The sequence below is a fragment of the Ostrinia nubilalis genome, chromosome 9 (assembly GCF_963855985.1).
Source record: "Ostrinia nubilalis chromosome 9, ilOstNubi1.1, whole genome shotgun sequence".
Lineage (NCBI taxonomy): Eukaryota > Metazoa > Arthropoda > Insecta > Lepidoptera > Crambidae > Ostrinia > Ostrinia nubilalis.
This window is the reverse complement of record NC_087096.1, coordinates 2,739,417-2,764,834: the sequence shown is the minus strand read 5'-3', so window position 1 is coordinate 2,764,834 and position 25,418 is coordinate 2,739,417. Positions and strand designations below refer to the sequence as shown.

At 45.4% G+C, this 25,418-nt stretch overlaps 1 protein-coding gene and 1 non-coding gene across 2 annotated transcripts in view; both read right to left on the bottom strand.

Moving 5' to 3' along the window:
• Positions 1 to 3,102: 3,102 nt before the first annotated feature.
• Positions 3,103 to 25,418, bottom strand: part of LOC135074798 (uncharacterized) — a 33,423-nt gene continuing 11,107 nt past the window's right edge. The window contains exons 7-25 of the mRNA XM_063969179.1: positions 24,906 to 25,064; positions 24,532 to 24,671; positions 23,496 to 23,763; positions 20,727 to 20,980; positions 19,976 to 20,099; positions 19,366 to 19,486; positions 18,786 to 19,026; positions 17,655 to 17,776; positions 14,991 to 15,144; positions 14,425 to 14,581; positions 13,854 to 14,000; positions 12,709 to 12,840; positions 11,883 to 12,201; positions 10,974 to 11,165; positions 10,267 to 10,458; positions 7,827 to 7,965; positions 5,322 to 5,413; positions 4,692 to 4,803; positions 3,103 to 3,238 (exon numbers count right to left, since the gene is read on the bottom strand). Of these exons, the coding sequence (XP_063825249.1) occupies positions 3,103 to 3,238; positions 4,692 to 4,803; positions 5,322 to 5,413; positions 7,827 to 7,965; positions 10,267 to 10,458; positions 10,974 to 11,165; positions 11,883 to 12,201; positions 12,709 to 12,840; positions 13,854 to 14,000; positions 14,425 to 14,581; positions 14,991 to 15,144; positions 17,655 to 17,776; positions 18,786 to 19,026; positions 19,366 to 19,486; positions 19,976 to 20,099; positions 20,727 to 20,980; positions 23,496 to 23,763; positions 24,532 to 24,671; positions 24,906 to 25,064 (3,201 nt within the window). The remainder of the gene's footprint in view (positions 3,239 to 4,691; positions 4,804 to 5,321; positions 5,414 to 7,826; positions 7,966 to 10,266; positions 10,459 to 10,973; positions 11,166 to 11,882; positions 12,202 to 12,708; positions 12,841 to 13,853; positions 14,001 to 14,424; positions 14,582 to 14,990; positions 15,145 to 17,654; positions 17,777 to 18,785; positions 19,027 to 19,365; positions 19,487 to 19,975; positions 20,100 to 20,726; positions 20,981 to 23,495; positions 23,764 to 24,531; positions 24,672 to 24,905; positions 25,065 to 25,418) is intronic.
• Trnaa-ggc (transfer RNA alanine (anticodon GGC)) lies at positions 8,515 to 8,587 on the bottom strand. The gene has a single exon. It is a non-coding gene; the product is annotated as a tRNA-Ala (tRNA).

Genomic DNA, 25,418 nt, shown 5'->3' with positions numbered 1-25,418 from the left:
AGTGTTATTTGAAAGCCCAATCAATATCCTTAAAGAAAAACACATTTAATTTCAAAATAAATGATTAACATATATCATAAATGTGACTTGAAAACAGACCTCACTTTGGGCTCACCTCTGGGATCAATTAGACCAATTTTTATGGTTATAAAACCAAATAATGATTTCACAAGTCCTCTTTAACAGATGGATAACGAATAATCCCAACTTAACAGTTTTATAGCCATAAAAGTTGGCTCAAGCGTAACTACCTATTTTTTGAAAAAGTGTCTCTGGATCCTTTTACAGACACATTTTTGGGGTAAAAACCTTTCATTTAATGAAATTAAGTTTAGAACTAGGCTTTAAATGGTGCCAATATTGTTGGGAAGTGGGGATGCATACGTTTGAAAATGCTTGTCGCGGGAGGTGCGATTTATTTGATGTCGAGTGTAGTTGAAAAGTCACCACTGTCATAGTGAATTACTAATTTTGATGGCCCATAAAACTGTCTCTAAATACTGGAAACACAATAAAAAGGAATAGATAAATTCCGATATAATTAATTCCATTATCTGCTGATGTTAAATCTTTTTTCATACAATTCGAGAAGACATTTTGGACATAATTCTAATTTATTAGTCAAAAGATTAATTCTCAACATGACCTGGGCGGACATTTTAATTAAACTGTTTTTCGTGTAGCTGCAAGCGATCGCAGACCTTACGGCTGTGGGGCAGATTTCAAAATCAATCTGTCAGTTGTTATGTGAACATATTATTTAAATAACTTCAAACGACTTTAGGCCTTATATAATTTGCGTAAACTAGCATATTAAGGCCGACTGAATGAAATGTAAAGAAAGTTCGTGAAGACTATAGACCAGGCATGGCGAACCTTTAAGTATCAACGTGCCACTTTTCTGAAAAAAATTTTTGATGTAGTCATAGACGTGCCATCAAATAACACCTAATGCTATCAATGAGGGGTATAAGTAGTACAAGTGGCGCCATTGGCGAGTAACACTAACTGATGAGAACAAATACAGCCCCTATACAGGGTGTTACTTTGCATTCTTGCCATATTTACAGAGGTTACTGTATTACTGATACTGAACACAAATCCGTAAAAAAATAAGCCACGAAAAATTTTTTTTTTTATCTTGCGTATTTTATTTTATCGACAATCTGTTAAACACACCACTAATTATCGTAACGCGTGCACATCACTTGCTGGCGATGGCGATGGAGACTTTTTTACTTTTTATTGTATTTTTAAATATCTATTGCAATCTATTGTCTTTAAAATGTCTTTTTGACACTTGTAAAAAACTGAGAAATCCATCAAACACAAATCACGTTATAAATAATACAAAAATGACTGAAGTGTATTCAAACAACGAATAATTTAATCAAAATGGTGCTTGGAGTGTCTGCAAGACGTCTTAGACGAAATGCTTGATGACGTACCCTTAGCGTTACACCAAATGCTCTACTACCAGCAGGATGGTGCTCCCCCACAATAAGGACATCAAGTGCGCGAATAATACGTTTGGTGAACAGTGGATTGGACGAGGGGTCCAGTAGCTTGGCCACCACGATCCTCGGACCTTGACACCAATGGATTTTTGGAGTGACTTGAAACGACTGGTATGCGCAGAAGAGATAAACAGTGTAAACACGTTACATGAAAGGATTGTTTTAGTGAAACTGTGATGCAAAACGTTTATGTGTTGCGAAAACTAAAGCGAAAAACCTACGCTTCGCCGTGCTAGACTGTGCCTTCATCAGAACGGAGGACACTTTGAACACTTGCTTCGCAGTACGTAAACTTTGTAAGTAGGAACTTATGAATAAATAATTAATTGTGAATAAGGTGATTTCATTTCACACTTAATTTGTAAAAATAGGGTACAATGTTGTAAATTAATTGAAACCCTATTAATTATTACGTATTTTTGACGGTCCTAAGCCCGTAAAGTAGAAAGGAAAATCTGAAATCAACTGAAGAGTATTTTAAAATAGTTATTATGACTGGATAAAAAGGCTGGTACCCAAAGCCATAAAATTAAGAACTAGGCCACGCCCACTAGGTTTATTCCACTTGCACCTGTAGAACGTGCGAGACAAAATTGGTTTATTCCAATTTGTACTGAAAAACCAAATTTACTAAAATCTTAGTGTACTTTCTTTATGGGAGTCTCTTGTTTATCTTAAATAATAGGTATTGTTACCTACTTTTATCTCTGTGAATATGGCAAGAATGCAAAGTAACACGGTGTATAAAACACATTACATACTATTTTATTTTATAGTAAATTTTGTGATCGGTGGCGTGTCTTAAATATTGTGACGCGTGCCATCGATGGCACGCGTGCCACTGGTTCGCCATCCCTGCTATAGACGAATAAAGCCTCTATACGTTAATAACAAGGTTTAAATTGACGCGCGGATATCGTATAATTTACCAGCATTAGGTATTTTTTTAGTTTAAAATTCAAGTGGGGACAAGTGCAAATGCTTATAGACCTTACAGCTTAGCTATAGGGTTCAAACTGAGGTGACGTCCTTGGGACTGGCTTAGTCGGCGCATTACCAGCTCTGGGTAATCAATTAATTTGTTTTAAAATCGTGCGGCGACAAATTGCGAATGGTAATAGACCTTGCGTCTTCACAATAGGGTTCAAACTGAAGTGCCGCAGGTGCGGTTTGCGTAGAAAATAACTGCAGCTTATTATTATAAGTCAGCTGCAACCGATTATAGGTCTTACGTCTTCACAATAGGGATCTAACTGAAGTGCTGAAGTTTGCGGTTTGCGTAGACAAATGTTTCTTAAGTTGATAGGTAGCTGCAAATGGATGTAGACCTTATAACTTAGATATAGGGTTCAAACTGAAGTACCGACGTGCGCGCGATCAGCGTCGAGCGTGACGTCTTCTGGGCTGGCCAGGTCGGCGCGGATCGGACCCCGCGACCCGTCAGCATCCAGCGGCTTTTAGACCTTACGTCTTATACATAGGGTTCAAACTGAAGTGCCGAATTGTGCGGTTTGCGTAGATCAATTTTTCTTAAGTTGATAGGTAGCTGCAAATGGATGTAGACCTTATAGCTTAGCTATAGGGTTCAAACTGAAGTGCCGACATGTGCACGGTCAGCATCGAGCGTGACGTCTTCTGGGCTGGCCAGGTCTGCGCGAAGTCGGACTCCGCGCCCGGTTAGCGTCCAACGGCACGCCGCGCGCTCTGTGCTTGGTGATACTCTGGAAATAATACAGTTTTGTTATCAACGTTTTATGAGTTTCAACAGTTACATCCTTAGGGTGAGTTGCACCACCTAACTTTGACCGTAACTTTGACGATATAGTTCCAAAATACTGAACTGTCCTATGCATGACATTGACAGTGGGGCGCCACCGTCAATACCGGATCGCTGGTTCCGATTTTTGCCATGATGGAAACCATATAGTTGAACGATGGTAGCGCCCCCCTGTCATTGAGTTTGGTGGGACAGTTCAGCGTAGGTCATCTATAACCGGTGTATTTTGTATGGAGTTTGACAGATTTTTGACGTTTGTCAAAGTTAAAGTAAGATGGTGCAACCCAGCCTTAGCAATGAATATAATAACGAAGTAGTTCTTCTACGGACAAATAATAAGCGTCTAACTAGATCGATTCTTGCGTGGTAACTTGTGATTTAACAGAGCTGCCACGGTATACAAAATCTGAAAGTTTGAAGTACTCTGATCTTTCGCTGGCTTTTAACGTAACAAAAACACAACCTGCTGTATTCCACTGCAGCGCCGCCGAAATCGCTATAAGCGCTATACTAGTAACTGCTATTATTCCATAGGTGAGGCAATGTTAAGCTAGTTAAATACGAGGTGATAAAACTTTGTTTGTCGCCTGTCATCCGCTTTGAAACGGAGGTAAGTCGAACCTTAACTTCGAACTCCTCCTATGTTCTTCTGTTTCGTTGCGGGTCCAATGACAGTTTAAATTTCCTCCGGGACTAGACCTTCACTGGTTGGTTTTTATTGGCGGTCAAGCTGCAGATCCTGGCTACACAGGAGTTGCAGCGGTGGGAACGAGAGGTGGGAATAGTCCCGTAAGCTGTAGATCCTGGCTACACAGGAGTTGCAGCGGTGGGAACGAGAGGTGGGAATAGTTCCGGAAGCTGCAGATCCTGGCTACACAGGAGTTGCAGCGGTGGGAACGAGAGGTGGGAATAGTCCCGTAAGCTGTAGATCCTGGCTACACAGGAGTTGCAGCGGTGGGAACGAGAGGTGGGAATAGTCCCGTTAAGCTGCAGATCCTGGCTACACAGAAGTTGCAGTGGTGGGAACGAGAGGTGGGAATAGTCCCGTTAAGCTGCAGATCCTGGCTACACAGGAGTTGCAGCGGTGGGAACGAGAGGTGGGAATAGTCCCGTTAAGCTGCAGATCCTGGCTACACAGAAGTTGCAGTGGTGGGAACGAGAGGTGGGAATAGTCCCGTTAAGCTGCAGATCCTGGCTACACAGGAGTTGCAGCGGTGGGAACGAGAGGTGGGAATAGTCCCGTTAAGCTGCAGATCCTGGCTACACAGGAGTTGCAGTGGTGGGAATAGTCCCGTTAGTTAAATACGAGGTTTCATGGTCCAAGGACCGCTGAAGAGCCCCGTTGCACGGCATCACGACGCCCCTGTTTTGTCTTCGACCGTGATCAAGGCGCTCACCTGCAGACGCCTTCGGGCGGCGGTGGCGGACGCTCGTCGTCGGGCGAGGCGGCGCTGGAGCCCGAGCTGGCCGCCTCGTCGCTGCCGCCGCCGCGGTAGCGCTCCACGCACTCTACAGAAACATTTATAAGTCAAAATATCAACCATAAAATATAGGGTGTTTTTTTAGAGGTATACAACTTTAAAATGAAATAAAATATGTAAATATATATTTTATTCACATGGTATTGGTTTTTATAAAAGATGTTCTTATGACATTTATGCTTCAAAATGATTTCGGGCCTGTGCCACGGTTGGCTCAAATGTAGCGTAATCGAGATGTCCAGTGTAAGCAATTTAAAGTTTTACTCCTCTAAAAAACACCCTTTACATTACTCAATTTAAATACTGTGTACTTTTTGTTTTAGCGCATAACTCAGTGCCTGAGTTATGGGAAGGTGTTTTTGTTACGTCAATGTCTTTGACGTCGTCACGTCTTAACATGTTAAAATCACATCTTTTGTGCTGCTCCCATACCTTAGGAACTGGCTGAGTTAAGCGCTAGAACTAGTATTTTAATAAAAAATAAAATAAAAAAACTTTTCAAAACTTTCATATGCAATGTAATGTAACATTTTTAAAGTATCTCACCTCTCCGGTCGTCGCAGTCGGGCGCGTCTTCCAGCGTGCGCAGGATCTCGGCGCAAAGTTCCGAGTCTAGCGGTACCGGGTTATCAGATTCCCTGTGAGAATATTTTAATATCATTAACTTGATTTCATTTATGAAAGATTTTCAAATCAAATCAAATCAATAAATTTATTATAGACACTATACAGTCCATACAATAAGGAAAAATATTCAAAAGCCAAAACAGTCAGTCTTACATAATAAAAATAAATTAAAAAGAGCTATCAATTAAATTTTACACATGCAGCCGAACCCACTGCGTGATAAATGGACAGTTTACTCGGCCGGCTACAACGCGCAGAATGTCGTTGGAGCTCCCACGCACACGGCTCAGCATAGAGGCTGCCCTTTTCCGAAGAATGGCATGGAAGCCATCAGTATGTGCTTCGGCAAACATGCCTGATTTTGATGTCTTTACTATTTTTACACCAATTTTATACCAATCTCCTAAGCTCTTCTGGACACACACTATGCACCACCTTACATGATTGGGGTCGAGATACGAATGTGCTTCGAATGTTTACTTAGGTCTCTGAGACCCGACACAACACTGGGATCGTGGATGGAACAAGTTTCATATACTTTTAGGTTGATTCCACACGTAGCTGAGAGGACGGTGTGTAATAGTCTCACTTTAATACATTACAATTTATTATTATTATTATGTACACACACACAGTTTTGTTTTTTAAATATTATCTTTTTATTTATAAATATCTTATCACATCTTTTCTACTTCGTCTATATCGTATATTATTATTTTCTACTACGTCTGTATTTACACTTAAAAGGATGATGGGCACAAATGTATGGAAAGTGGTACCCGCTCCAATAGCCATAACCAATATATATTTTAAAAGGCCTTTAGATGTAGAAAAATGTCTGCTATGGGGCCAGTTCTAATTCACGTTTTGAAAGCAGTAATTCCACTAAGTATTATAATGAAAGTATAACACAATCATCCATGTATACGAGTATGTATTATGACTACAATCTATTAATATAACTAAAAGAAGCATTGAAAATGAAAGGATTATACCTACGATGAACTACCCAAGCTATTAGCCCTTTATTCGCTTTCATCATAATCATCATGATCATTTTAGCCATAGGACGTCCAGTTGAACATAGGCCTCCCCCAATGATTTCCACAATGGCCGGTTGGTGGCGGCCTGCATCCAGCGCCTTCCCGCTACCTTTCTGAGGTCGTCGGTCCATCTTGTAGGTGGACTTATTGGGTCTTGTGGGTTTATTCGCTTTAGCAACTCATAATAAAACCCTTAAGAAGTAATAAAACTTTAACCCCTTTATTAATAAAAGTTACACCCTAGTTGAACTCTAGCTTAAATTGTCATTTGGTATGGAAATGTCATTTTAATCCAAGGTTCTTCCTAGGTGTAACTTTTTATTAATAAGGGGGTAGTACTTCTTTAAATAAAAATATTTATTTCACAAATATCCCCATCAATAATTATAGAGTTAAGGAAGGATGCTGGAGCAATAAACCCTTCCTGCCTCGCATAACCTAAGTACCATACGATGGACACGTATGATACTTCTTCTTCTTCTTCCTCGGTCCCTAAATGTTGTTCGTCTTGGTAAGACCTTTCAAATGACACTACAGACATAACTATTGGAGCCAGGTACCATTCTGCAAAAAAGTATGTATATCTTCGTACACAACCAGATCTGAGGCTGGTGGCCATAGTAAATGTTGTTCGTCTTGGTAAGACCTTTCAAATGACACTACAGACATAACTATTGGAGCCGGGTACCATTCTGCAAAAAAGTATGTATATCTTCGTACACAACCAGATCTGAGGCTCGTGGTCATAGTAAAAGTTGTTCATCTTGGTAAGACCTTTCAAACGATACTAGACACATATCTATTGGAGCCGGGTACCATTTTGCCCATTGTCCTTTATACGCGCACTATTATTATTATTTATGTATGTATATTTTATGCAGTATAGGTTAGTGTCCGTGACTCTCACTCGGCATGGGGCACACTGAAAACCAGCGTCGTGGCTTCCCTCACCGGGGGCCACGGCATATGCTGAGTGGGGTCCCATTGCGATGGGCATCGCTGTGCGACAGGGTGGCACTGCTTAGTTTACTTGCTCATTCATTGTATGTTTTATGTCACATCTGTCTTATTTGTTTTTTTTTTTTTCATTTTACCTCATTTGTCTTTTGTGATGTCCAGGCAATAAATGTTTCTTTCTTTCTTTCTAATAGCAATCTAATGGTGCGGGCTCGCCGTAGCACGTTTGACATCCTGCTCTTGTGTGAGCAGGATGTCAAAGCGTACCACGTGAGCCCGTGCGCCCGATGTGGACGCACCATAAAGAGTTTAAACACGGCTAATTGCTCTTGTGAATATGGTGAGTTTTGACTGTCCGTTTCCCTAACTTTGTTATGGCAAATGCATAAACCGTGCGAGCCATTAAACAAAAGTTATAACTAACCTGTTGTGCAGCACGAGCGCGACGGCGGCGGGGTGCGGGACGGGCGGGTGCGGCGGCGCGCGCGGGCTGAAGGCAGACAGCTCTAAGGCCGGCGCGGGAACACGCGGCGCCGGCGTGCCGCCCCACTCGCACCACACGCCTGAGGAACAATATTATACAGCTGAAGTTTCTTGTTTGGTTGAACGCGCTAATCTCAGGAACTACTAAAGCCCGGTCTCTGAGCACGTAAAATTTTGTCCAATGACCCCAAGCTACCCATCCTTATCGGCCGACAGCTCTAAGGCAGGCGCGGGAACACGCGGCGCGGGAGTGCCGCCCCACTCGCACCACACGCCTGAGGAACAATATTATACAGCTGACGTTTCTTGTTTGGTTGAACACGCTAATCTTAGGAACTACTAAATCCCGGTCTCTAAGAACGTAGAATTTTGTCCAATGACCCCAAGCTACCCATCCTTATAGCTCGCGCGTAATTATGTTGCTGTTGCGCTTACACACTCACTGCGAGCGCCCGTCGCACAGTCACGACAGCAATATAATTACGCGCGTGCGATAAGGATGGGTAGCTTCGGGTCATTGGACAAAATTCTACGTGCTCGGCGAGCAGACTACAATTATTAAATTTTTAGCGTTAAGAGTCGCATCTCAAACTAATTTGAAAATTATAAATAACTTGAAAAAATCGAACTGCCTAAGGCGGGAATTGAACCCACGACCTTCCGCTTGCCGGGCGACTGCTCTTCCAACTGAGCTACTTAGGCAGTTCGATTCTTTCAAGTTATTTATAATTTTCAGACTATAATTGCCAAATGTTTGTCTCGAAGCGCTGGTAGGGCAAAAAAGAATGAGACATGTATAGGCTCCTTAAGAGCATTTGACGATTTGTAAGTAAAAATGTAATTAGTCTACACAAATAAAGATAATTTTGATTTGATTTAACTGCTGGTCCGATTTGAAAAAATATTTTGTGTTGGATGGCCCATTTATCGAGGAAGGCTTCAGGCTGCATTATAACACCACCTTACCAACAAAGACGGAGCAGTAAAGCAAAATGTTGCACTCGCACCACACGCCTGAACGACAAGTTAGAGAGAGATAAAATGCTTTATTGTAGTGCGGTGTAACAAACAAAATGAGAAAAGAAAGGAATACACAAAAGAAACGGCTCAATTTAGTTACAGTCAGCGTCAAATAGTTTATGACACTTGAAGAGGCCAAAAAGTTACACAACCTTATTCCAATTGTAACAAAGACGTATTGCGAAATTATTTGCTACTTTTGGTGTCACGAAATATTTGACGCTGACTGTACACCACTCAAAATAGGCGGCTCAATTTAGGTTAGTTTAGGTACGTTCAGGTTTCAACCAGATGCCATCCACTGCTGGACAAAAACCATCTCCACAGTTTTTCTCTCATATTTCCACAACGACCGGTCCTGCGCTGCCCACATTCAAGTGCTACCCATGACCATCATCAATTTTTGGTCTAAGTGAGCCTGCCTAAACTACGTTTTCCAATACATGGTTGATAACTTTCTGCCTCAACGACCATCAGTTATTTTAACTTTATGCTCCGCCCACTGTCACATTTAATTACTTTGACCGTTCTGATCTTGCGACGCCCTAGACAGTCCGGGACACGTACCCGCGGCTTCGGGGCGCCAGTCGTCCCGCTCCGCTATAATCTATCGCTTAACTCAATCAGTGCCTGAGGTATGGGAGTAACACAGGATGGGTGACATTGACATAATAATGACGTGACAAGGCATACAAATCTGAAGTGTCGCTGACGTTTGACGGTCACAAAATCACTCTCTGATGCTGCTCCCATACCTCAAACACCGAGTTAAACGCTAGATCTATAGCCCAGTAGTGCTGGCCTAAATTCGCTAACCGCGCTACCTTGCTCCTAAAGAACCCTAGACAGTCCGAGACACGTACCCGCGGCTTCAGGGCGCCAGTCGTCCCGCTCAGCTATAGATAAGTCATGAGCTAGGCGCTAGACTTAGTTCAGTCAGTGCCTGAGGTATAGGAGCGGCACGTGAGTGGTGACTTTGACATAATTATGACGTGACAAGGCATACAAATCTGAAGTGTCGCTGAAGTTTGACCGTCACAAAATCATTCTTCCGTGCCGCTCCCATATCTCAAGACATTTCAGACTGTCGTCTGCGGTGTTTCCGGACGGATACGACCTGCAAGCTTTCAAGAGGAGAGCGTATCTTCACCTTAAAGGCCGGCAACGCACCTGTAACGCCCCTAGGTCTGCGGGTGTCTATGGCGACAGTAATCACTTACCATCAGGTGATCCGTCTGCTCGTTTGACACATTAAAAAAAATGTACATTGACTGAGTTAACCTATAGCCCAGTAGCCTAACCCCATCTAGCGCGCCACCTTGCTCCTGTGCGGTACACTAGACCTAAGCGGAGACACGTACCCGCGGCTTCAGGGCGCCAATCGTCCCGCTCAGCTAATACATCGGGCGGTGCGGTGTCTCGACCGCAGTGCGCTGCCCACGCGCGCACACCTTCACCCGCTTCTAAAGGTAGTCTCGCTTCGCTCTCCTGCGGCACCCTAGACAGTCCGGGACACGTACCCGCAGCTTCAGGGCGCCAGTCGTCCCGCTCAGCTATAGATAAGGCATGAGCTAGACGCTAGGCTTAGTTCAGTCAGTGCCTTAGGTATGGGAGTAACACAGGATGGGTGACATTGCTATATTATGATGTGACAGGACATTACAAATCTGAAGTCTCGCTGACGTTTGACGGTCACAAAATCACTCTCTGATGCTGCTCCCATACCTCAGAAACTGAGTTAAAAGCTAGATCTATAGCCCAGTAGCGCTGGCCTAAATTCGCTAACCGCGCTACTTTGCTCCTAAGGCACCCTAGACCAGCGGTTCCCGAATGGTGGTCCGCGGAACCCTGGGGTTCCGTGGAAAGGCCACAAGGGTTCCGTAAAAGATATTATCCCACGTTTTGTGACCGACGTTGTTCGCGCGCACCGACTTGTTTACGCACAAGGGAGGGGCAGGGCGTGCGGGCGGAGTAGTACGGGGGTTCCGCTAGGAAAAGTATAATCAATTAGGGTTCCCTGGCAAAAAAAAGTTGGGAAACTCTGCCCTAGACAGTTCGGGACACGTACCCGCGGCTTCGGGGCGCCAGTCGTCCCGCTCCGCCAGTACATCGGGCGGCGCCGTGTCGCGACCGCAGTGCGCTGCCCACGCGCGCACACCTTCACCCGCTTCTAAAGGTAGTCTCGCTTCGCTCTCCTGCGGCGCCCTAGACAGCCCGGGACACGTACCCGCGGCTTCGGGGCGCCAGTCGTCCCGCTCAGCTATAGATAAGGCATGAGCTAGGCGCTAGGCTTAGCTCAGTTAGTGCCTTAGGTATGGGAGTGACATGGGATGGGTGACATTGCTATATTATGATGTGACAAGGCATACAAATCTGAAGTGTCGCTGACGTTTGACGGTCACAAAATCATTCTCCCGTGCCGCTCCCATATCTCAAGACATTTCAGACTATCGTCTGCGGTGTTTCCGGACGGATACGACCTGCAAGCTTTCAAGAGGAGAGCGTATCTTCACCTTAAAGGCCGGCAACGCACCTGTAACGCCCCTAGGTCTGCGGGTGTCTATGGCGACAGTAATCACTTACCATCAGGTGATCCGTCTGCTCGTTTGACACATTAAAAAAATATATTTACATTGACTAATGCTGGATTTCTATATTCAATCCTAATCCAAATTATACGGATTTGGATTGTCAACTGTCAAATTTTAATATGTTTTTGGCCAAAATATCTGCGGTTTTTGATGTTTTTACATTTTTATATTGTTTATTAGTATATTTAAACAATATTAAAGTGTAAAAGCATCGAAAATTTTGGAAATATAATCTAAAACTGAATTCAATTTGACAGTTGTAATCCGGATTTGGACAAGGATTGAATATAGGAATCGGGCGTAAGTTAACCTATAGCCCAGTAGCCTAACCCCGTCTAGCGCGCCACCTTGCTCCTGTGCGGCAAGACCTAAGCGGAGACACGTACCCGCGGCTTCAGGGCGCCAATCGTCCCGCTCAGCTAATACGTCAGGCGGCGCCGTGTCGCGACCGCAGTGCGCTGCCCACGCGCGCACACCTTCACCGGCTTCTAAAGGTAGTCTCGCTTCGCTCTCCTGCGGCGCCTTAGACAGTTCGTGACACGTACCCGCGGCTTCGGGGCGCCAGTCGTCCCGCTCAGCTAATACGTCAGGCGGCGCCGTATCGCGGCCGCAGTGCGCTACCCACGCGCGCACACCTTCACCCGCTTCTAAAGGTAGTCTCGCTTCGCTCTCCTCTAGCGCCACTAATACTTCTGCGTCGAACACCTGGATAACAAATTCAAATTGTAGCCCTAAGACAACACAACAAGGTCCAAACGAAACGACAAAGATTACTCGGTTGACATTCGCTGTCATTTGCAAAAACAATCTGGCCTCAACTGGTGCCCAAATCACAACATTGACGTTTGTTTACGACTTGTAAGTCACAAGGCCATCTGATACTTTACATATTATACGGGTCGAACAAAATGACAATGTAAATTCGCACAAAAACGTTCAGTTGGCGCAGTCATAACGTCAATGCAAGTACCAATCTGTCATCAACCATTGCCCAAATAAAAATATCGACAAGCTCTAAATCAGTCTATTTGATGCCTCTACTTCTTTCGGCAATATATAGGTACAGTCCGATACTTAATGGCGACTCGGATATTAGCTGCAAGTGTAGGTGCAGGTATAGCCACTTTCTTCACCCCGCTGATACTTAATATTGTTACAGCGACTCCTGGGATGTTCCGAGCCGCTATAAAGTTTGTATTATTCTGTACTTACTTCGACAAGCGTGTTGGCGGCAAGCGCGTGCCAGTCGGACAGCTCGAGCCCGCGCGCCGTCCACCACTCCTCGCTGCGCGCCACTGAGCTGAAAACCCGCGATAGCTCGGCTGCCGCTGTTTGTACTGCTCTCTAGGAATTAACAATTAAATAAATAAAGAAGATATTTAGAATCAAGGCTTTCACAACTGTGTATATTTACAAGCTAAGCATAAAGTCAAAGCGAAGCCGGACGGTGAAGGGGTCGGACTGGCCGACTCGTGATCCGGGGAACGCGAGTTCGGTCCCTGCAGCCGCTCGACTATTCTGGTTAGCTCACTCGTGACACAAGCATTTTTAGCTTAGTACGAGGGCTAACGGGTCTATTAGTAATTTGTGCAATAACAAATTACTAATAACAGGCCTGTTCATCTCCGCGAGTTTACATCGAAAACAAAACACGCACGATGGCCCACCTACAGGATACTATTCGACAAGGCCTCACATACGAGCGAACATTGACTCACGCACGCGTATTCTTGTGTATGATGGAAGAAAATAAAGAAAATGGTGTACTAAATACTGTCACATACTGTGCAGTATTTAACTGCCTAAATAATAATAAAAACACAGAATGTACTTTTTTAAGTTGCCTCAAGATCAAGACACTGAGAGGTAAATAAGTAGTTAATATTATTCATGCTAAATCATGTATTTCCTCCGCCATTTTCCGCAGTTTGGCACCTCACGTCACATCATTTTACCGAAGTCAGCCCTATAGCTTCGACGCAGTGCCGATCACTGACGTTTGTCAACAAAATGGTGCTTGACTCTTGAGACAGTCTAAATTACACCATATTGTTAATGACATTGAGCGTACATTTTTTAAATACCTTCGCGAAGTAAAACTTCTGTACGTAGTACTTATTATTATTCTGTGCTAATAATCTTTAAAAAAAAAGAAAAAGAAAGGTAAATAATGTTTTATGTAGACTTGGATCCCATCATTTCTCGATTTGGGTATAAAGACGTTCAGCTAGGAAATTAATAGTACATATTTCAGATTAGTTCTGATTTTTCAATATTGTTTTTGATCACGTCATGTATCACACAATGTAGGCTTTCTATGAGAGGCCGATATTATAATGTAACTGGTGTGCACTTACCCTAAGGTCCTGCGTTGTCATGCGCACTCGTGCTCGCGCGGCATCGCTGAGTCCTAACGCTAAGTCTCGCCTTCTACTCGACACTTTTTCTCGCAGCGACATCGTCAGCTCCATGCATTCTTTCTCTAGCTGCTTGTATGCTCCAGTCTGTGAAGATGAAGATATTATTTAGACTGGTTAAAAGAACAATCATTACTGTACATATCTGCAAAGACACATTGTGGGATTGTTACGTTACGTTTAACAATTTTTTGCATCAGGTAAGATGGAGATCAAGAGCTTCCTCATTGTAAAAAAATTCAAAAAAGGAAGAGCATCATTGCACAGTATATTTAACTTAACAGAGACAACGTTGAAAAACTGAACTATAACTGCGTTGGTTAATTTCGCAGTCACGTAGCGGCCACTCGACAGCCACTTTTAGCTCGGCTAGGCTGCGTTACGAACACTTGCATTCATTCCAAGCTCGCTTCTAAAACTGCGGTCGTTTTGGGAACACCTTGGGGGAGGTTTTTGCCGGGTCGTTGTCGTATTTTGGTGAAAACGAACTGCAAAAAATGTGGTCACTTGCCTTAGCTATCTGCACGGAGAAGGGCCCGAAGCAAGCGTCCACAAAATGCGCGTAGTCCCGTAGAGGCCGCTCTATGGCTAGCTCCAGCTCGCTCGCCCACGCCGACAAAGATTCTAGCTCGCCTCGCGCCACTACTGCCGCAACAGCTTGTGCACAACTGTAGGTACAATCATTTAATTAAGTTTATGACGAAAAGATTTGATCAGGGAATTATTTGCTGTCTTCTACGGTAACAGAGTATTAATTCCACTAACACGGGCTATAGTACGGGCGAAATCAAGTAATTAAACGGAGTTCAAAGCTAAAGCCCGGTTTCCTCCAAGGCGGAGCAGAGAGTGTTTAACGAATCAGATTTCATTATTTTTAGTTCTCCTCTACGCTCCGCGCCGCAACGCCGCCGATGCCAAATTTTGTAGAAAAATTTCACAGTCTGACACTTTTCCGATCTGCTCGACTCCGCTCCGCCTAGGTAAAAACCTAAAAATCTATTTTTCTTTGGTATAATGGATGACAGATGACAGCTGCTGCTCGTTGACAGATGAGGCAGATGACAGTCGGCCACTCACGTGATCTGGTAGTAGGTGCGCGTGTGCAGGCCGGGCCCGCGCACGCGCCGGCAGAAGGCGGACTCGTGCGCGGGCACGCGGGCCGCTCGCCGGATCACCGCTGCCCAGGCCAGCTGCTCCCAAAGACCTCGAACGCCCCACCACGATACACCGCCTGGGTTACCAAACATACAGCATTAGGGCTATATTTCACCGGGACACCATGGCGGCGCAACCAGTCGCCGGCTACCAACAAAATGTATACAGCTCTATAGAGAGTTACTCACCTGGTGGCCGTTTGGTTACGCAAAGCTGTATACATTTTGTTGGTAACAGCGACTGGTTGCGCCGCCATGGTGTCCAGGTAAAATATAGCCCTTAAGGCCGTGTCCAGATGATGCATTTTTAGAGAGATACTAAAGTCCGGTCGCCGAACACGTAGAATTTCGTAAAATGACCCCGCGCTACCCATCCTTATCGCTCGCGCGTATTTATATTGCTGTCGCGAATGTGCGACAGGCAGCCGCAGCAGGCCTGTTCATCTCCGCGAGTTTACATCGAAAACAAAACACGCACGATGACCCACCTACAGGATACTATTTGACAAGGCCTCACATACGAGCGAACATTGACTCACGCACGCGTATTCTTGTGTATGATGGAAGAAAATAAAGAAAATGGTGTACTAAATACTGTGCAGTATTTAACTGCCTAAATAATAATAAAAACACAGAATGTACTTTTTTAATTTGCCTCAAGACACTGAGAGGTAAATAAGTAGTTAATATTATTCATGATAATTCATGCTAAATCATGTATTTCCTCCGCCATTTTCCGCAGTTTGGCACCTCACGTCACATCATTTTACCGAAGTCAGCCCTATAGCTTCGGCGCAGTGCCGATCACTGACGTTTGTCAACAAAATGGTGCTCGACTCTTGAGACAGGCTAAATTACACCATATTGTTAATGACATTGAGCATACATTTTTTTAAATATCTTCGCGAAGTAAAACTTCTGTACGTAGTACTTATTATTATTCTGTGGCCGCAGTGAGTGTGCGAGCCATACATTCTGTCCATATGCACTCGCGCATGAATATAGCGTGCATATACAGGGTGGAATTTTGTAATGCCACCTGCAGGGAAATCGAAAATTTTTCGAAAATTCACTACCTTACCATTCAATTTTCTGTAACATTATTTAAATAATTTAAGATTTCATGGTATTCCTTTTATTTGATTTATCAAGTTTGTTAGAGAGATTTCATTCTTATGCTTAACCCTAACGATCGATGTAATAAAAATAGAGGGTGTAATATTTAACAGATTTTATAGTCTATCCAATATAGCTTGATTAGAATGATAGCTGTCAAACGAATGTGACTAGTGCTGGGTATGTTTCGTACGGTTCACATAGATATATCGATAAGTTTTCGAAAAAATGATATAAAAAAATGCACCCAATTTTTCTTCATATCTTTATTCATAAAAATGACAATTATAATTTAAATTTAAAGACAGTAAAATTTAAAATTCATGTCAAGGGTGTACAACCTAAGTCGTAGTCATTATCATCAGTGTTCTTCAGTGGTTTTTTCCTCTCGCTAGAGGGCGGTGGGCATCTCTTCTAGAGTAACGGTGCTATGAATACCCAAAAAATTACCGGTGATTGATTTCCGATGTTTGATTATTTAAGAATGAAATGTTTTTTGGTTTTTAATAGAAAAACGTATAACTTGACTTAAATATGTTAAAAAATTAGTTAGAAAAAAAATTTGTTAAATATGTTAAAAAATTAGTTTTAATTTAATATGACATTTGTCGATATGTCCCATCACTAAAATTTTTGTAACTCGAGATGTAGAGACGTCGTTAATACTCTAGCTTGATTTTTATAATTTCGAATTACTACTTATTGGTGTAATTTAACGCTGCATTTACACGAAATTAACATTTTTATTGGAAGCACTGTCGTCGAAAATATTGTTTGTAGGTCAGACGTAAATCATTTCTTGTCCGCCAATATTTAGCTCTCATTGATCGCTACTACAAAGTTATGTCGTTACTTTTAATGGCAGCTGTCATTCTAATCAAGCTATATTGGATAGACTATAGTTGGTTCGATTCCCGGGTGTGGCAAGCAAATTTTTGGAATTCTTTGAATGCAGTTCTATTTCTTTTCAAAAATAAAGGAATGTTTTCTTTGAGAAAATTTTTCTATTTACAATATTAAGAGTACTTTCCCTCCAGGTGGCATTTCAAAATTCCATCCTGTATAAAACGCGTTATCTGGACAAGCTGTAGGCCTCTCTGTCTTTGACTTGCCAGCGCCCGCGCTGTGCCAATGCAATGTTTTTTCGGGCAAGTAACGCAACAGCGAGGTTATAGGGTTGCGTTACGACGACGTTACGCGGGCGCTGGCAAGACAATGACGACTGAAAGAAGCTAGTGAGGAGAGTCCTGTCCGAACTAAAAGAATTTGATTCTAGTGTGGACCAACCCCAATTAAGAGAGCTTCGATTCTACATTGGAGAGGGCTAGATCCAAAAGATACCTTGCATAAGTATCTCGCAATACAAGTAGTCTGCTAATTTGTAAATAATTTCATATGTAACTTTAGTCCCACGCGAGGAAAAAATAAGAAAGTCTTACTTAAGAACAGATAGTACAAGAATAACACTTACCAACTAGTAAAAGAAGAGCGCAGAGCGGGCATATGATTACGGCAACTATAAATGCTACTATGGGCTGCAGCACTCCTAAGATTACTATTCGCCAAATGATGACTTCAAATAATACTAGAAATCTGAAACAAGAAATTAACTTCATTAGTCAGCTAATTAGCAAAGTGTTACTACTCGTTCCCTTATTATAACACAAGTAAGAACTAGATCAGGGAGAGTGGGTGTCACAATAAAAACTTAACCAGGGAATGCCAAGTTTCTTCTGGGGGAAAGTTAAACTATTATAGGACCTGCAACGAAATTATACAGAAGATCAAAGGCTCCTTATAAAGATCGAGAACTAATGGATTTTTTTAAATTAACGCAGTTGTGCACTGACCTGTTAAGTCTTGGCGGGTCAGGGCAGTCCAGGTCATATAACAGCGCGCATCCACACAGCACGGCCAGCGTCAGTGGCGGCGCCCACAACGGTACAGTGGCAGCGGCCGCCAGTGACAAAGCACTGCCGCTAGCGGGAATCCAAGCAGCAAGATCATCTGTCTCAGCTCTAGCACAGCTGTGAACTGACCTGTTAAGTCTCGGCGGGTCGGGGCAGTCCAGGTCATACAACAAAGCGCATCCACACAATACTGCCAGCGTCAGTGGCGGCGCCCATATCGGCACAGTGGCAGCGGCCGCCAGCGAAAATGCGCTGCCTCCCAGTGCTGCCAGCGGGAAGCCAGCAGCAAATATCTGTCTCGACACTAAACACAGCTGTGCACTGACCTGTTAAGTCTCGGCGGGTCGGGGCAGTCCAGGTCATATAATAACGCGCATCCACACTATACCGCCAGCGTCTGTGGCGGCGCCCATAGCGGCACAGTGACAGCGGCCGCCAGCGGGAGGCCAGCAGTAAGGTCATCTGTTTCGGCTCTAGCACAACTGTGAACTGACCTGTTAAGTCTCGGCGGGTCGGGGCAGTCCAGGTCATATAACAGCGCGCATCCACTCAATACCGTCAGTGTTAGTGGCGGCGCCCACAGCGGCACAGTGGCAGCGGCCGCCAGCGACAAAGCACTGCCGCCCAGTGCCGCCAGCGGGAAGCCAGCAACAAGATTATCTTTATCAACACTAGCATAGCTGTGCACTGACCTGTTAAGTCTTGGCGGGTCGGGGCAGTCCAGGTCATATAATAACGCGCATCCACACAATACCGCTAGCGTGAGAGGCGGTGCCCACAGCGGCACAGTGGCAGCGGCCGCCAGCGACAAAGCGCTGCCACCTAGCGCCGCCAGCGGGAATCCTAGTAGCAGCCCTAGCGAGCCCAGCCCGCCCACTACTCCGTAGTTCCACACGCGGTTCGCTTGCCGGCTTAGGCCTTTGCCTAGTAGACCTGCACGAAAAAATCATCATTCATCATCAAATCATTTTTGAAATAGCGCACGAATCTAATGTCAGCGTTAAACCCGTTTATTCTTAAACGCGGCTCCCAGAGTCGAAACCAAACCATTCAGCAGTTATAAGAAAGAAATAAACACATAGTTTTGTGTGAAATGAATGATTATTTGCCAAATCAGAACATTTGTTAACTTCTCTCACAAAAACCTAAACTTTTTATTTACTTTCGTCTGAAAACTTTACAGTTTAGCCAGTTAAGTTAAAAAGGTCAAATCATTATGCTTTATTTATTTTAAACACGCTATCTTCCAAACATAGAGTAAGTGATACCAACCTGTATCCGGCTCAGTCTCGAACCGCGTCCGTTCTTTGGATATGTGCCGCCACAGTTTCAATAATCGCGACCACATCGTCTGTGTTTCACTGCTACGCTTCGGGAACAATGTGCCGTTAACCTGTACAATAAATATATTACATTCATTTCATTTCAACATTACATTAAATAAATTAACTTTAACGACCTCATGAAGGTAGAAGGAAGGCGCTGAATGCAGGCCGCTACCAACCGGTCAATATGGAAACCATTAGAGGAAAGAAAGAAAGAAAAAAATAGACTTTATTGAACACAGTAAGCACAAATATAAACAATAACAACACAAAACGAATACAGAAAATAGTGGGCCACTGTGTCAATAGGCTCCCGCTCAGCATTTATCCTGACATGCTCATAAGGGCATGTCAAAAAACTGGCCTTCCGCGAGAGCCCTTGTTGTGGCTTGGTGCATCCCTTCCGAGAGACATCGATTCGAGTTCGATACTTCGATATCTCTCAAAAAGGGTGAGCAAAGAAGGGACACCGGACATTACTACATTAGAGGAGGCCTATTTTTAGCAGTGGACGTCCTGTTGCTAAAATGATGATGATGATGAAATGTTAGTCGTACCTGTGAAAGTTCGTAGTCCGGCACGAATGGTCTGACACATAACAGAGTCCGTAGCGATATGGGCGAGCACCACGGCACTAGCACTCCCAGCAGGAACATCAGATTCCAACTCCAACACCACGTTCTTGAAACAAACGATTGCGGTGTTAATGTGTCTTATCAAATCGGTAGAAGAGAAAATGCGCTATTGTGGTAACTTGAAATTCTGGCAATGAGGGTTTGCTTCATTGCGGTCACCGGTTGGCGCCTTGTTATAGGACTCGACAACGACCGTGACGCACCTCTAGTGATTGCAAATGCGATGTATTCCTCCTACCGTGTCAAGTTACAGCTCCGCAGCTAATGAAATCTTTAGCTAATTATTTAGTCAAGTAGTCTTGGGGACTGGCTTTTGTAGTTTTGGTTCTTGGGGATTGAATTGTGTGACTACTTATGTAAGTTCTACTACTAAAGTCTGGTCCGGGAGCACGTAGAATTTTGTCCAATGACCCCAAGCTACCCATCCTCATCGCTCACGCGTAATTATGTTGCTGTCGCGCTCGCACACTCACTGCGCCCGTCGCACAGTCGCGACAGCAATATAATTACGCACGAGCGATAAGGATGGGTAGCTTGGGGTCATTGGCCAAAATTCTACGTGCTCCCGGACCAGACTATACACACTATTTATAATGTAGTAAATACAGAATACGCAGTTGTAATTGTACGCTACTACAACGAGTTACTAAAGTTTTACAAAGGATTAAATCACCTGTGAGCCAAATTGACCAATCGCCACCCAGGCCACCTGGTGCTAGTGGTCCTAATCCGCTCCTTGTCCACCAGGAACACAGGCTGCGACGGGTCGGACCGCGGTGTGACTATGGACGTGGCGCGCGTGCTCAGGACGGTAGGGATTCGCTCAGAACGACCCCTGAAGTGGCGGACGACCACCCAGTTTTGAGGCAGCCATATCCTGGTGGACCAGGTGAACTCGCGAGTGGGAGTTTTGGCTGCGCGCAGTTCCTGAGAAAAGATTTGGAATTAGTCAAAGTAGTTGACTCTGAGTGAGCCATTTAAAGTTATTAGGACATAATTTTAAGTCGTCAATTTTACAAAAAATAAAAGAAGAAGACAGCAATTTTCTGTGCTGCGAGCGCTAGTCACTCCTTGCGCTACGTCTACGCACGAGACATAATAGAGCTGTGTCTAGAAACTAACCTTCATAAGGTCAGGTCTCTCAGCAAGAAGTATCTATGCTGGTGTAATTTTAAAGCCTGCATAGCAGCGGCGGCGTTCTTCATGGCCGCTCAGCGGAGCTCGCCATGACTCCGCGCGCGATATAGGATGGAACTGCTTTGAGACTAATCTTCAAAAGCAATGGCTCCCGATCCCTGAAGAACGTCAGGTCTCTCAGCAGGAAGTATCTGTGCTGGTGTAATTTTAAAGCCTGCATGGCGGCGGCGGCGGCGTCCTCCATGGCCGCCAGCGGAGCTTAACACGCTTCCGCATGACATAGGATGGAGTTGTCTTGAGACTGACCTTCATAAGCAGCGGCTCTCTGTCCCTCAAGAACGTCAGGTCCCTCAGCAAGAAGTATCTGTGCTGGTGTAGTTTCAAGGCCTGCATGGCGGCGGCGGCGTCCTCCATGGCCGCCCAGCGGAGCTCGCCGCGGAGCCGCACCTTGCTTCACGCTTCCGCACGAGACATTACGAGCTACTGTTTAGACACTAACCTTCATTAAGAGCGGCTCCCGATCCCTCAAGAAGGTCAGGTCTCTCAGCAAGAAGTATCAGTGCTGGTGTAATTTTAAAGCCTGCATAGCAGCGGCGGCGTCCCCCATGGCCGCCCAGCGGAGCTCGCCGCGGAGCCGCTTCTTGCGTCACACTTCCGCACGAGATAGAACGGAGCTGTCTTGAGACTGACCTTCATAAGCAGCGGCTCTCTATCCCTCAAGAAGGTCAGGTCTCTCAGCAAGAAGTATCTGTGCTGGTGTAGTTTCAAGGCCTGCATGGCGGCGGCGGCGTCCTCCATGGCCGCCCAGCGGAGCTCGCCGCGGAGCCGCTACTTGAACCACGGCTCTGCTTTAGTTAGAACTAGCTTGTGTCTTGAGACTGACCTTCATAAGCAGCGGCTCCCGATCCCTCAAGAAGGTCAGGTCCCTCAGCAGGAAGTATCTATGCTGGTGTAGTTTCAAGGCCTGCATGGCGGCGGCGGCGTCCTCCATGGCCGCCCAGCGGAGCTCGCCGCGGAGCCGCTGCGCCGCGAGCGCGAGTCTCTCCTTGCGCCACGCTTCTGCTAGTTAGGGTGGGGTTGTATCTTGACACTAACCTTCATTAAGAGCGGCTCTCGGTCCCTCAAAAACATTAGGTCTCTCAGCAGGAAGTATCTGTGCTGGTGTAGTTTCAAGGCCTGCATGGCGGCGGCGGCGTCCTCCATGGCCGCCCAGCGGAGCTCGCCGCGGAGCCGCTACTTGAACCACGGCTCTGCTTTAGTTAGAAGGAGCTTGTGTCTTCAAACTAACCTTCATAAGCAGCGGCTCTCGATCCCTCAAGAAGGTCAGGTCTCTCAGCAAGAAGTATCTGTGCTGGTGTAGTTTCAAGGCCTGCATGGCGGCGGCGGCGTCCTCCATGGCCGCCCAGCGGAGCTCGCCGCGGAGTCGCTTCTTGCGTCACACTTCCGCACGAGATAGAACGGAGCTGTCTTGAGACTGACCTTCATAAGCAGCGGCTCCCGGTCCCTCAAGAAGGTCAGGTCTCTCAGCAAGAAGTATCTGTGCTGGTGTAGTTTCAAGGCCTGCATGGCGGCGGCGGCGTCCTCCATGGCCGCCCAGCGGAGCTCGCCGCGGAGCCGCTGCGCCGCGAGCGCGAGTCTCTCCTTGCGCCACGTTTCTGCTAGTTAGGGTGGGGTTGTATCTTGACACTAACCTTCATTAAGAGCGGCTCTCGGTCCCTCAAGAAGGTCAGGTCCCTCAGCAAGAAGTATCTATGCTGGTGTAGTTTCAAGGCCTGCATGGCGGCGGCGGCGTCCTCCATGGCCGCCCAGCGGAGCTCGCCGCGGAGCCGCTGCGCCGCGAGCGCGAGTCTCTCCTTGCGCCATGTCTCCGCTATAGTTAGAACAAGCTTGTGTCTCGACACTAACCTTCATAAGCAGCGGTTCCCGATCCCTCAAGAAGGTCAGATCTCTCAGCAAGAAGTATCTGTGCTGGTGTAGTTTCAAGGCCTGCATGGCGGCGGCGGCGTCCTCCACGGCCGCCCAGCGGAGCTCGCCGCGGAGCCGCTGCGCCGCGAGCGCGAGTCTCTCCTTGCGCCACGTGACACAAAATGGGGCTAGTGTCTTGAGACTGACCTTCATAAGCAGCGGCTCTCGATCCCTCAAGAAGGTCAGGTCCCTCAGCAGGAAGTATCTATGCTGGTGTAGTTTCAAGGCCTGCATGGCGGCGGCGGCATCCTCCATGGCCGCCCAGCGGAGCTCGCCGCGGAGCCGCACCTTGCTTCACACTTCCGCACGAGATATAACGGAGCTGTGTCTTCAAACTAACCTTCATAAGCAGCGGCTCTCGGTCCCTCAAAAACGTTAGGTCTCTCAGCAAGAAGTATCTGTGCTGGTGTAGTTTCAAGGCCTGCATGGCGGCGGCGGCGTCCTCCATGGCCGCCCAGCGGAGCTCGCCGCGGAGCCGCTGCGCCGCGAGCGCGAGTCTCTCCTTGCGCCACGTTTCCGCGCGCGATAGAATCGGGTGTGCTGCGCAGATCCGCGCCTCTGCTGTTGCTAAGCCGGCTTCTAGCTTACGGCGGACGCCTTCTTCGGCTCTAGAAAGGAAGAAGGGTTTCTGTTAGTGTTATAATGGAGCGGCTTTCGTGCATGATAATAGACAGTTTGACACCATACTCCAATAATTCGAAACCACAACTTTTTTAAAAAGACCCTTCATTCTGGTCTTAAAAACTTAATTAATTTTAAATTACCTGTAAATTACGATTTTTGTTCGCATTGTAATTAAAAAAAAAGCAGTTTAATTGAGTTGATAAAATAGTGACGTCACTTGCTTGTATTGTAGTGCCATACAAAATATATGGGAGTTTCGTTTTGACAGTTTTAAAAAGTACGTCAATTGATTGGTGGTGTCAACATGTCTATTATATCCAATTAACGGTCATTATTGTGAATTACGTCTGGGGTGAATTTTCATAAACTGCAATATATCGCGAAAAACAGTTATAAAAATTCTATACATTTTTATAACACGAAAAAACTGTGAATTTTCTTGAACGCTTCTTAATGAAGAAGCATGGTCTGATCTGACCTTTTCATTCCAAACGCCCTAATGACTGACGTCAAGCTTTGGCCTCGAAGATTGCGACATATTAACACAACAGCATGCAACTAGTGGCTCAGAGCAAAAACAGCTGCCTTCTTCTACTGGTCCAGCAGAGCGAGGATATATCTTTGGATATTTTTTGGACAATTTTACACAGCGTCATCTAGCCCCAAAGCAATGGATCCTGTACCAGGAGCCGCTAGGTACTCAAACGGTTCACAGAACATAACGCATCAAGACACGGGTGATCTAATCTCACCTGTCCACGACGGCAGCTGCTCTGAGTTGTTGCGCTAGCAGTTGTGGTATGTCGGGACCTAATGCCAGGAGTCGCTCGCACGACAGCACGCCGCGGCACACTCGAGACACGTATTCGCGCATCGCCGCCGTTCGGACTTCCTACAACAACAATACATAGTATAAGAAGGTATTCATAAACCTAACGATGTCCACTGCTGGACAAAGGCATCCTTCAAGGATTTCCAGAAGAATCGGCACTTTCACCAAATCGTATTATGACTATGGTTCTTCTAATTCCTGGCGTAGTTTTCTCCAGATTTTCAGAATCTTAACTCTATGCTGTTTTTTTATTAAACAACAAAATGATATAAGAAAAGGTTAATGCTTAATTACCTGTTCGATGTCCTTCAAGGGCACCTTTTGGCTAGCCAACTGTGCGGCGCGGCGCTCTCTGAAATGGAGGAACCAGCCGCGCGCTTCTCGTTCCAATAAGGCTTGCAGGGGCGCCGCTGCCTTGCGGGTTAATTCACGCCGGTAAAGTCGGAGATCCACCTGAGAACAAACAATTTCGCACTACAACTTCATTAGAAAAAATACGCTTCAATGCAAGAGGTTATTGCAGAGAGTATAAAATGGAAAGCTAATGACCTAAAGACAAGCTAAAGGAGTGGTGAAGATAGATACATAAAAACAGCAGCATACTGATAGGCGCCAACTCGTAACCTCTGTACCGGCTGCTGCCAACAGTTATCGTCGTTAGTTGTCGATTGATAAGTCCATATCTCACCAAAGGGCGCCAACTGGGCGCTAACTCATCTCCCATTATACCTGTGTCCTCTGAGGAGTGGTATACACTGTCAGTGTATACCACTGTCCTGGGGTCAGTCCTGGATGTCTCATGTTGTA